Source organism: Oncorhynchus mykiss, chromosome 5 (genome assembly GCF_057628025.1).
Source record: "Oncorhynchus mykiss isolate SJ-2025 chromosome 5, ASM5762802v1, whole genome shotgun sequence".
In the NCBI taxonomy this organism is placed as follows: domain Eukaryota; kingdom Metazoa; phylum Chordata; class Actinopteri; order Salmoniformes; family Salmonidae; genus Oncorhynchus; species Oncorhynchus mykiss.
In genome coordinates this window covers 39,427,057-39,439,899 of record NC_143026.1, presented here as the reverse complement: position 1 = coordinate 39,439,899, position 12,843 = coordinate 39,427,057, and the positions used below count along the sequence as shown (strand labels likewise).

Below are 12,843 nucleotides of genomic sequence, written 5' to 3'. Positions count from 1 at the left end.
CTTGATTTGTTCGATAATGTCCATTATTTATGTCCAAGTAGCTACTTTTGTTAGCGCGTTTAGTACACAAATCCAAATGCTCGTGCAGGTACAGCCGAACGTCGGACGAAAACTTCAAAAGGTTATATTACAGGTCGAAGAAACTTGTCAATCTTTAGGATGTTGTTATCATAAATCTTCAATAACGTTCCAACCGGAGAATTCCTATGTCTGTAGAGAAGCAATGGAACGCAAGTCGCTATCATGTGAAATGTGCATGACCAGGACCTGGCTCTCTGCCAGACCACTGACTCAAACAGCTCCCATCCGGCTCCACAACACAGTAGAAGCCTCATTCAAGTTTCTAAATACGGTTGACATCTAGTGGAAGCCTTAGGAAGTGCAACATAGCCAATATCCCACTGTGTATTCAATAGGGGCTAGGTTCGAAAATCGACCAACTTCAGATTTCCCACTTCCTGTTTGGATTTCTTCTCAGGTTTTGCCTGCCATATGAGTTCTGTTATACACACAGACATCATTCAAACAGTTTTAGAAACTTCAGAGCATTTTCTATCCAATACTAATAATAATATGCATATATTAGCAACTGGGACTGAGGAGCAGGCCGTTTACTCTGGGCACCTCTGGGCACCTTTCATCCAAGCTACTCAATACCGCCCCTGCAGCCATAAGAAGTTAAGGGGAAACATTTAGGTGCCACAGGGTTCAATTCTCGGGCCGACTCTTTTCTCTGTATATATCAATGATGTTGCTCTTGCTGCGGGCGATTCCCTGATCCACCTCTACGCAGACGACACCATTCTGTATACTTCCGGCCCTTCCTTGGACACTGTGCCATCTAACCTCCAAACGAGCTTCAACGCCATACAACACTCCTTCCGTGGCCTCCAACTGCTCTTAAACGCTAGTAAAACCAAATGTATGCTTTTCAACCGTTTGCTGCCTGCACCCGCATGCCCGACTAGCATCACCACCCTGGATGGTTCCGACCTAGAATATGTGGACATCTATAAGTACCTAGGTGTCTGGCTAGACTCATATCAAACATCTCTAAAATCAAATCTAGTGTCGGCTTTCTATTCCGCAACAAAGCCTCCTTCACTCACGCCGCCAAACTTACCCTAGTAAAACTGACTATCCTTCCGTTCCTCGACTTCGGCGACGTCATCTACAAAATAGCTTCCAATACTCTACTCAGCAAACTGGATGCAGTTTATCACAGTGCCATCCGTTTTGTTACTAAAGCACCTCGGCTGGCCCTCGCTACATATTCGTCGCCAGACCCACTGGCTCCAGGTCATCTACAAGTCCATGCTAGGTAAAGCTCCGCCTTATCTCAGTTCACTGGTCACGATGGCAACACCCACCCGTAGCACGCGCTCCAGCAGGTGTATCTCACTGATCATCCCTAAAGCAACACCTCATTTGGCCGCCTTTCGTTCCAGTTCTCTGCCGCCTGTGACTGGAACGAATTGCAAAAATCGCTGAAGTTGGAGACTTTTATCTCCCTCACCAACTTCAAAGATCTGCTATCTGAGCAGCTAACCGATCGCTGCAGCTGTACATAGTCTATCGGTAAATAGCCCACCCAATTTACCTATCTCATCCCCATACTGTTTATATTTATTTACTTTTCTGCTCTTTTGCACACCAATATCTCTACCTGTACATGACCATCTGATCATTTATCACTCCAGTGTTAATCTGCAAAATTGTAATTATTCGCCTACCTCCTCATGCCTTTTACACACAATGTATATACAGTGCCTTGCGAAAGTATTCGGCCCCCTTAAACTTTGCGACCTTTTGCCACATTTCAGGCTTCAAACATAAAGATATAAAACTGTATTTTTTTGTGAAGAATCAACAACAAGTGGGACACAATCATGAAGTGGAACAACATTTATTGGATATTTCAAACTTTTTTAACAAATCAAAAACTGAAAAATTGGGCGTGCAAAATTATTCAGCCCCCTTAAATGAATACTTTGTAGTTCCATCTTTTGCTGCGATTACAGCTGTAAGTCGCTTGGGGTATGTCTCTATCAGTTTTGCACATCGAGAGACTGACATTTTTTCCCATTCCTCCTTGCAAAACAGCTCGAGCTCAGTGAGGTTGGATGGAGAGCATTTGTGAACAGCAGTTTTCAGTTCTTTCCACAGATTCTCGATTGGATTCAGGTCTGGACTTTGACTTGGCCATTCTAACACCTGGATATGTTTATTTTTGAACCATTCCATTGTAGATTTTGCTTTATGTTTTGGATCATTGTCTTTTGCAGACTCCATCAGGTTTTCTTCCAGAATGGTCCTGTATTTGGCTCCATCCATCTTCCCATCAATTTTAACCATCTTCCCTGTCCCTGCTGAAGAAAAGCAGGCCCAAACCATGATGCTGCCACCACCATGTTTGACAGTGGGGATGATGTGTTCAGGGTGATGAGCTGTGTTGCTTTTACGCCAAACATAACGTTTTGCATTGTTGCCAAAAAGTTCAATTTTGGTTTCATCTGACCAGAGCACCTTCTTCCACATGTTTGGTGTGTCTCCCAGGTGGCTTGTGGCAAACTTTAAACGACACTTTTTATGGATATCTTTAAGAAATGGCTTTCTTCTTGCCATTCTTCCATAAAGGCCAGATTTGTGCAATATACGACTGATTGTTGTCCTATGGACAGAGTCTCCCACCTCAGCTGTAGATCTCTGCAGTTCATCCAGAGTGATCATGGGCCTCTTGGCTGCATCTCTGATCAGTCTTCTCCTTGTATGAGCTGAAAGTTTAGAGGGACGGCCAGGTCTTGGTAGATTTGCAGTGGTCTGATACTCCTTCCATTTCAATATTATCGCTTGCACAGTGCTCCTTGGGATGTTTAAAGCTTGGGAAATCTTTTTGTATCCAAATCCGGCTTTAAACTTCTTCACAACAGTATCTCGGACCTGCCTGGTGTGTTCCTTGTTCTTCATGATGCTCTCTGCACTTTTAACGGACCTCCGAGACTATCACAGTGCAGGTGCATTTATACGGAGACTTGATTACACACAGGTGGATTGTATTTATCATCATTAGTCAGTTAGGTCAACATTGGATCATTCAGAGATCCTCACTGAACTTCTGGAGAGAGTTTGCTGCACTGAAAGTAAAGGGGCTGAATAATTTTGCACGCCCAATTTTTCAGTTTTTGATTTGTTAAAAAAAGTGTGAAATATCCAATAAATGTCGTTCCACTTCATGATTGTGTCCCACTTGTTGTTGATTCTTCACAAAAAAATACAGTTTTATATCTTTATGTTTGAAGCCTGAAATGTGGCAAAAGGTCGCAAAGTTCAAGGGGGCCGAATACTTTCGCACGGCACTGTAGACTCTCTTTTTTTTCTTTTTTTCTACTGTGTTATTGACTTGTTAATTGTTTACTCCATGTGTAACTCTGTTGTCTGTTCACACTGCTATGCTTTATCTTGGCCAGGTCGCAGTTGTAAATGAGAACTTGTTCTCAACTAGCCTACCTGGTTAAATAAAGGTGAAATAAAATGTAAAAAAATTATGGAATATTATGGAATGGCCTAGTCAAAGCCCAGACCTCAATCCAATTGAGAATATGTGGTTTAACTTAAAGATTGCTGTACACCAGCAGAACCCAACCAACTTGAAGGAGCTGGAACAGTTTTGCCTTGAAGAATGGGCAAGATGTGCCAAGCTTATAGAGTCATACCCCAAGAGACTTGCAGCTGTAATTGCTGCAAAAGGTGGCTGTACAAAGTATTGACTTTGGGAGGGTGAATAGATATGTATGTTTGTTTTTTTATTGTGTGTCATATTTCTTGTTTGTTTCACAATAAAAAATATTTTGCATCAAAGTCGTAGGCGTGTTGTGTAAATCAAATGATACAAACCCCCCAAAAAACAATTTTAAAAATGTCAAGGGGGGTGAATTATTTATATATATATATATATACACACACACACACACACACACCTGTTTGTCTGTGCATAAGTGTCTCCTCAGTCCTCATCCTCTCCTCTCATCAGTTGGACATGCAGCGCGGGGTCCATGGTCGTCTGATGGACAACTCCACCAGTGTTCGCGAGGCTGCAGTGGAGCTGCTGGGACGCTTTGTGCTGAGCAGACCCCAACTCACAGAGCAGTACTACGACATGCTGATCGAGAGAATACTGGTAACGAACACACACGCGCCATAATACACACCTGAGCAAGCAGACTATCACACTTCTTCATGCACAGATACAGAGTCACAGCGTGACACCCTAAACACAGCTGTGAAGTGTAACTCTTTGAGCAATGCGCAAACAAGCTGTTAAAGAGGATAACACGGCTCAGAGCCTTTTCTAGGAGAATGAGAAGGCATCAGCTGAGACAGAGTAGTGAGAAATGGAACTGGGCCGATGACACTTCCCACCTCTAGCTGAGAGTTCATTCCAAGTGTAAAAGTTCACCTAAGGTAATATTATTTTCTCCACACTGCCACCCAGGGCTCTGCTGGAGAACTGCAGGCTTCTCAAACGTAAACACAATGCATTTGAACAGCTATCATTTCTCCTCTACTCAACGAAAGTAACTCAGATTGTCGTTTTGTTAATATGACAATATTTATTTAATGTTTCATTTATTTTCAATAATATATATCATGATCGCTTGTAAGGCAGAGGTAGCCCTGGAGTGAAAATGTGTAAATATATGGTGGATGTTGCATTCCCATCTGACCTCATTGCACCACTCTTGTTTCTAGGACACGGGTATCAGTGTGAGGAAGAGGGTGATCAAGATCTTGAGAGACATCTGTCTGGAGCAACCCACCTTCAACAAGATCACTGAGATGTGTGTCAAGATGATCCGCAGGGTCAACGACGAGGAGGGCATCAAGGTGTGTATTCGTCTGCGTCTGTAATAAATGTTTCATTTGCAGATGGATACTTCACAGGGCTGCAGAACGTTACCTGTCGTCGTGTGCGCATTTGTGTGCAAATTTCAAAGTTTGCCCCACCTTCTTCTTCAGAAACTTGTGAATGAGACCTTCCAGAAACTCTGGTTCACCCCTACACCCAATCACGATAAAGACGCCATGACCCGTAAGATCCTCAACATCACAGACGTGGTGAGTTCCAGGGCTCAAAGCTGAGTACACAACTATCAAACTGTCAAATAACTTTCCAATGTACATCTTTCCAATGTACATCTCAGTCTGTATTTGAGGGTTGCCTGTTCGACATGTCTTGACCTGATGACATCATCTTTCCTAGGTGTCTGCATGCAAAGATACAGGCTATGACTGGTTTGAGCAGCTGCTTCAAAACGTGAGTATTTCCAGTTGTCGCCGTGTGTTACGTGGTGGTAGTTGGCCTCGAGTCACATTCAGAACTTTTTTCGCATTGGCTCAGGTTCATTGTTGTCCCATTTATTCGTGGTCGTGGAAAGTTTTAAGCACAGGGGGAAGTTATGCTGTTTACTCCAGGTCTACTGTGACTTGTTCATATATATCACTTTTCTCTTGTGAGAGCTGTTACAAACAGGTTCCCGAAAGATTTACGTTGTGTGCCTCACTTCAAAACCTCCCCCTTACTTAGCTGCTGAAGACGGAGGAAGATGCTTCCTATAAACCAGCCAGAAAGGCCTGCGTTCAGCTGGTGGACAATCTAGTGGAACACATCCTCAAATACGAAGAGTCTCTCGCTGGTATGGAGGTCACTCACAGTTTAGATTGCGAATCGCCATTTATCCTGACACATCAATGTACTGTTGATTTATCATATGATAGAAAGTCCAGTTGAGACTGAAGGAAGGATCGGTGTTTCTGTTTCAGATATTGAGAACAAGGGGGTGAACTCCAATCGTCTGGTGTCCTGCATCACCACCCTCTTCCTGTTCAGTAAGAATCGAGCCCAGCTGATGGTCAAACATGCCATGACCATGCAGCCTTACCTCACCACCAAGTGCAACGTAAGGATCCATGCAAACCTTCTCTCCTCAATTTGTTGAAACACTGAGACCGGTGTAAGAAAGTTCAAGCAAAAATTAGCCACCTGATTTTACATAGCGCTCTAGGGCCATCTAGTGGTTGATTATTGTCGGTACACGTTTAATACAACAACATGACCAACAGGTCAAGCTTTCTCTCACATTAGAAATCTCGGTGACTGTATCAATATGAATTTGATCTTGTTTTCAGACCCAGAGTGACTTCATGGTAATCTGTAACGTGGCCAAGATCCTGGAGCTGGTTATCCCTCTGATGGAGCACCCCTCTGAGACCTTCCTCACCACCATAGAGGAAGACCTGATGAAGCTCACCATCAAATACGGCATGACGGTACATCTCTAGTAAAGGCTACAGCTTGTAGCCAGGTTCAATGCTAAAATAACCGTGAAGAAACCAAATCAAATGTGAAGGACCGGTTTTTAGTTGTTCTGTCATCTTTTTTTTTCGCAGGTTGTGCAACACTGTGTGAGCTGTCTTGGCGCTGTCGTGAACCGGGTCACTCACAACTACAAGTTTGTTTGGGCTTGTTTCAACCGTTACTATGGTGCCCTGACCAAGCTGAAGACCCAGCACTCAGAGGATTGCAACAACCCTGTTCTGGCTGCTAACAAACCGGCCTTGCTGCGCTCGCTGTTCACTGTGGGGGCGCTCTGTCGCCACTTTGACTTTGACCAGGAGGAGTTCAAGGGGCCCAGCAAGGTAGAGCCAGGAAATAGAAGGGAGATATATTTTTGTATTGTTGGGGATTTTTAAAGACCTGAATACTTGATGCATTGTCGGTCACTGTTGCTTTTTCCCTTCAGGTTGTGATAAAGGACAAAGTGATGGAACTTCTGCTGTACTTCACCAAACATGAAGATGAGGAAGTTCAGACCAAGGCCATCATTGGTCTAGGTAAAGCTAACCTTACTTCACCCTAGCACAGACCACAAGTTGTTCTAACAAACTTCTGTCATCCACCACCAATGGCTTTTGTTCCCCTGGTTCCTCTGTGCTTGGGCTGATATCTTTTTCCTTCTCTCTTACACCCCATCCCCCTCTCTCCGTTCTCCAGGCTTCCAGTTCATCCAGTACCCAGGGCTGATGTTCATGCAGGATGTGAAGACTCTGTACAACGGCATCCTGTCGGACAGGAAGAGCTCCGTCAACCTGAAGATCCAGGTGCTGAAGAACCTGCAGACATACCTGCAGGAGGAGGATTCTCGCATGCAGGAGGCCGACCAACAGTGTGAGTCTCACCTCTGCGTCTATTCAATCTAATATATTCCATTTCCTTATCCAAAGTAACTTACAAAATAGAGTGTATACATGTTCATATTGGTGGTCCAAGCAAAAGTTCATTTATTCACATCAATACAGGTCAAATAAAACACACAAGCACAGCAATATAATAAAGTGTTAAATGGGACACAGGATATTGGGTGTGTTAGTTAGGTGCATGCCTCCATGATGTCTAGTGGCTAGTTTCCATACGACTGAACCAGGTTCAGGGTTCCTAATGGTTCTCGCCTTTGTGCGTCTGCAGGGAAGAAGCTGTCGAAGCAGGAGGACCTGAAGGAGATGGGGGACATCTCGTCAGGCATGAGCAGCTCCATCATGCAGCTGTACCTGAAGCAGGTGCTGGAGGCCTTCTTCCACACACAGTCCAACGTACGACACTTTGCCCTCAACGTCATCGCCCTGACGCTCAACCAGGGCCTCATCCATCCTGTGCAGGTACATAACACTTCAGAAACCCAAACAGCATACCATTGGGCTACTCTTCTCAGACAAGTCATTCCTAAACGCTGGCCATGTAAAAAATACATGTGTGATTATAATGGAGAAAAGCATCACTGTTGTCAACAGTTTTGTAACTGCTGTTGATCCATCTTCTTTTTCAGTGTGTGCCCTACCTGATTGCCATGGGAACGGACCCAGAGCCCACCATGAGGAACAAGGCTGACCAGCAGCTGGTGGAGATTGATAAGAAGTACACCGGCTTCATCCATGTGAGTGTCTGTGGGCCGGTCTTGGGGTAGAAAGAGCGGCCTGGCCTCTCAACAGGCTGGTAGTGTGATTATCTACTGTATGTTATCAATGTCTATAATGCATTGTGTTTGGTTGTGTGTCCAGATGAAGGCTGTGGCGGGGATGAAGATGTCCTACCAGGTACAGCAAGCTATCTGGTCAGCTAAGGGTACGGTGATCCGTGGCTACCGGCAGGACGAGACCACCTCGGCCCTCTGCGCCCACCTCTTCTCTATGGTCCGAACCAACCGGCAGCACCGGCGAGCCTTCCTCATCTCACTGCTCAACCTGTTTGATGACAGCTCGGTGAGTCCCTCCTTCCCCTAGATACACATTGTGAAGAATCAGTATTATAGTAGTATACATAGACAGAATGAACAGATAGACAAATGTAAGAGTTTGGTGAAGGTAATTGTTGTTATTGTGACTTTTCCCCCCCTGCAGAAGATGGAGGTAAACATGCTCCTGTACATAGCAGACAACCTGGCCTGTTTCCCCTACCAGAGCCAGGAGGAGCCCCTGTTCATCATGCACCACATAGACATCACCTTGTCTGTGTCCGGCAGCAACCTGCTGCAGTCCTTCAAGGAGGTAGGTCATACACACAAGATCACACGTAGCCACACGTGGTTTGTAAAAACACGACCTATAATGTGACTTTTAAAGACATACAAGCTATAGTGGGTTTTATACCCTATAATAATCCCCAACACTAACTTTTGTTTGGTTGTGAATGACTGACTCACTCCTCTGTCCTCTCTGCAGTCCCTTCTCAAAGAGCCGAGGCGGCGGGAGAAGAAGCAGAAAGCGAGGAAGTACCACTCGGAGGAGGATAACTCTGAGGAAGAGGGGCGTCACAGCAGCCGCTCCAACAGCAGTGACGATGAGGTGGTCCACAGGCCCAAGAAGCCCAAACACCGGGCCCAGGCCCACGTGGAGTCTGACTCTGACTCTGACCTGGAGATGGAGGACTTGGACAAGGTGATGCAGCGTCTGCCTGACAACCCCATCCCCCTGTTGGACTTTGCCAACGCCTCGCAGGGTATCCTTCTGCTGCTGGTTCTCAAGCAGCACCTAAAGAACCTCTATGGCTTCTCAGACAGGTACGTCACTACATAACATCTCACCTTACCGTCTCACTGGACAAGACCGAGCTAGGAACATCACAATATGATACTGATAATAATTCTGTCTTTTTATGTTGCCATGCCAATTTCTCAGATAATGAAGAAATAACCTAAACTTAACCTCTTCATCCGCTCATGTAGTAAAATCCAGAAGTACTCTCCGACGGAATCGGCTAAGGTGTACGAGAAGGCTGTGAACAGGAAGAGTCACGTGCACTTCAGCCCACGTCAGACATTGGACTTTTTAACCTCTGACCTGGCCAACGTTGAACTGACCTACGACATCAAGAGGAGGATCGTCAAACAGTACCTAGATGTAAGAGATCACTCTCACGCTTCCTTTTTTCTGAAAGTCTCTTTAGTTGTTTTGTGTCGTATAAAGGAAATAATGGAATTTTGGAAAATTGGGTTTGAAATTTGTTTACTTCCTGAATTTCCTCAATTGAAACGGAATTGAGCCAGATGGTGTTTATTTTTGTCGTTTGTAAAAGGGTTATGCAGTAAGGCAGGGTTTGCCAACTGGCAACTTTGGCCCCCAAAGTTTTCTAAACCCTCCCAATTTTTTTCATGTTTTATTGTTGGACATAAGACTGTAAAAACACCAGGAAATCAGCTCCAAGTTATTTTAATTTATGAAATTTGTTCCCAAGTATTCCCACGCATAATAGACATGTGATCATATAAAATGTAAGCAAGGTTTGAAATTATTGTTTTAGTCAAATGTGATATCTTTTTGGGCTTCTTGCGGTCAATTTGCAGTCTCCAAATTATATGAAATTATGTTCCGACCATCCGCTCAAGAAAATATTGGCCCACGGCTGAATCTAGTTGATGATCCCTGCAGTAAGGTGACCTAGTGTTGTCTCTGAGCGCAGCAGACTGGTTAATATTCTTGTCTCTCTCAGTTCAAGTTACTGATGGAGCACTTGGACCCTGATGAAGAGGATGAGGAAGGTGAGGCGTCGGCCAGCGCTAATGCCAGAAACAAAGCCATCACTTCACTGCTGGGAGGGTCTAGCCATCAGGACCACAAGAACCACCACCAGGCTCCTATAGAGACGGACGACGACGAGAGCGACGGAGACGAGAAAACCCCAGGGGTGAGCCCCAGGCAGCCTATTGCAGCTGTCTTACAGCTGTTATTGTCCCTGTTAATAAATTTTTAGAAGACTGTTGACTGCCATGTTGGCTACTGAAACCTACAGTGCCTTCAGAAAGTATTCATACTCCTTGACTTATTCCAAGTTTTGTTGTTACAGCCTGAATTCAAAATGGATTAAATAGATTTTTTTTCTCACCCAGATAGTGGAAACATGTTTGTTGAAAATTAAATACAGAAATATCTAATTTACATAAGAGTCAATACTTTGTAGAAGCACCTTTTGGAAGCGATTACAGCTGTGAGTCTTTCGGGGTAAGTCTCTAAGAGCTTTCCACACCTGGATTGTGTAACATTTTCCCATTATTATTTATTTAAAAAATTCAAGCTCTGTCAAATTGGTTGTTGATCATTGCTTGACAACCATTTTCAGGTCTTGCCATAGATTTTCAAGTAGATGTAATTGTAACTCAGCCACTCAGGAATATAGACTATCTTCTTGGTAAGCAATTCCAGTGTAGATTTGGCCTTGTATTTTTTGTTATTGACAGTGTCTGGTGTAAAGCAGACTGAACCAGGTTTTCCTCTATGATTTTGCCTGTGCTTAGACCCATTCCGTTTCTTTAGTATCCTGAAAGTCTCCCCAGTCCTTAACGATTACAAGCATACCCATAACATGATGCAGCCACCACTGTGCTTGAAAATATGGAGCGTGGTACACACTCAGTAATGTGTTGTATTGGATTTGTCCCAAACATAACACTTTTTATTCAGGACAAAAAGTTAATTGCTTGGCCAAAGGTTTTGCAGTATTACTTTAGTGCCTTGTTGCGAAAAGGAGGAATCTTTTGGAATATTTGTATTCTGTACAGGCTTCCTTCTTTTCACTCTGTCAATTAGGTTAGTATTGTGGAGTAAATACAATGTTGTTGATCCATCCACAGTTTTTTCCTATCACAGCCATTAAACTCTGTAACTGTTTTAATGTCACCATTGGCCTCATGGGGAAATCCCTGAACAATTTCCTTCCTGACTGGGTGTATTGATACACCATCCTATGCGTGATTCACCATGGTCAAAGGGATATTCAATGTTTTTATTTTATTTACATTTTTACCCATCTACCAATAGGTACCCTTCTTTGCGAGGCATTGGAAAACATCCCTGTAGGCAAATGTTTACTCCTGACTTTATTTAGGCTATCCATAACAAAGGGGTTGAATGCTTACTGACTGAAGACATTTCAGCTTTTCATTTTTAATTAATTTGTTAAAAAAAAGAATTAAAAAAAATCTAATTACACAATTTCACTTTGACACTATGCGGTATTGTGTGTAGGCCAGTGACAAGTACTTTTAATACATTTTAAATTCAGACTGTAACACAACAAAATGTGGAAAATGTCAAGGAGTGTGAATAATTTCTGAAGGCACTGTATCTGCTCTCACTGCCCTCGGTGCAGTAGTTAGCTGGGTGTTGTAGTAACACTGCTGTTTCTTTCCTCAGTCGTCACGAAGATCCAGGAAGCACGGCGACTCTGTGGAAGCATCAGGTCACATGAACGAGACGGTAGGTTCCATGGACGTCATCGCCCTCTGCTGCCCCAAGTACAAGGACCGGCCACAGATCGCCCGCGTCATCCAGAAGACCAACACGGGCTACAGGGTGCACTGGATGGCTGGGTCCTACTCTGGAGTCTGGGCTGAGGCTAAGAAACGGGACGGACGCAAAACTGTGCCTTGGGTGGACACTATCAAGGAGTCTGACATTATTTACAAGAAAATACCCTTGACGAGTGCACACAAGCTGACGAACAGAGTGGTGCAGACTTTACGGTCACTGTACTCAGCCAAGGACGGAACTTCCTAATCGACTCTACGGTTACTCTCAGACAGATAAACTCTTTGCAGCCAAACTCTATTATGAGGAACCAACGTTTTTCTAATACAGAAAATACAAAAAAAACTACAGACACGCAAAACATGAAATGTAAGCACGAGATAGAGAGCAAGTATTGTGAACTTTTGGTCTGTGATGAACATTTAATCTGGATCCAGGATATGTTTAAGTTAAACAGAAAAAACACAAGAAGGAAATGTTTGGAAAACATTGTGTGGGAGCTCCTTCGCTGTTGTGCAGCAAACTCGGTTGTTTGATTTTCCCACTGTATCATAGTTTAACAAAAAAAAATGACAAAAATGTTTATATCGCTGACAAAAATTCTGTTTAAAAAAATAAACAAAGTGAATGTTGAAAATTAGTCTGTTAATGTTCTTAATAAAGTGTTCTTGGAGTTTAACCTAGCACCGGATGGATTTATTTAGCTTAGTTTCCAGGGAAGATACTTTTAAAACTTTTACCTTTTTATTTTGTTTTATTCCCTTTTGTTTACCCATGCTGTACAATGGAGTCTCTTGGATATAATTTATTCGGTTGAAAGCGAAGCATGCAGTATATGTGGCCTACATGCAGGGGAGTTTTTTGTAAATTTAGATTTTGATGTATTAGGTCACCCAAGAGAACTAAAAGGCATCCCCAGCACTTCTGGCGGAGCAAATACTGCAATAAATTTTTTTACTTCTCTTTGTTACTTGTCTCGTTTGCATTTGA

At 43.5% G+C, this 12,843-nt stretch overlaps 1 protein-coding gene across 4 annotated transcripts in view; it reads left to right on the top strand.

The window, feature by feature from the left end:
• The window catches only part of LOC110523775 (nipped-B-like protein B), a 52,109-nt gene extending 39,286 nt beyond the window's left edge, over positions 1-12,823 (top strand). For all 4 annotated transcript variants that reach the window (XM_021602781.3, XM_021602784.3, XM_021602783.3 and 1 more), the window contains 18 exons: positions 4,031-4,177; positions 4,750-4,884; positions 5,017-5,115; positions 5,261-5,314; positions 5,585-5,693; positions 5,821-5,957; positions 6,187-6,327; positions 6,448-6,696; positions 6,801-6,891; positions 7,052-7,225; positions 7,523-7,713; positions 7,881-7,988; positions 8,113-8,313; positions 8,452-8,598; positions 8,773-9,110; positions 9,276-9,450; positions 10,040-10,234; positions 11,740-12,823. In XM_021602781.3, coding sequence (XP_021458456.3) covers positions 4,031-4,177; positions 4,750-4,884; positions 5,017-5,115; positions 5,261-5,314; positions 5,585-5,693; positions 5,821-5,957; positions 6,187-6,327; positions 6,448-6,696; positions 6,801-6,891; positions 7,052-7,225; positions 7,523-7,713; positions 7,881-7,988; positions 8,113-8,313; positions 8,452-8,598; positions 8,773-9,110; positions 9,276-9,450; positions 10,040-10,234; positions 11,740-12,102 — 3,054 coding nt within the window. In that variant the 3' untranslated portion in view covers positions 12,103-12,823. The remainder of the gene's footprint in view (positions 1-4,030; positions 4,178-4,749; positions 4,885-5,016; positions 5,116-5,260; positions 5,315-5,584; positions 5,694-5,820; positions 5,958-6,186; positions 6,328-6,447; positions 6,697-6,800; positions 6,892-7,051; positions 7,226-7,522; positions 7,714-7,880; positions 7,989-8,112; positions 8,314-8,451; positions 8,599-8,772; positions 9,111-9,275; positions 9,451-10,039; positions 10,235-11,739) is intronic.
• Positions 12,824-12,843: the final 20 nt, after the last annotated feature.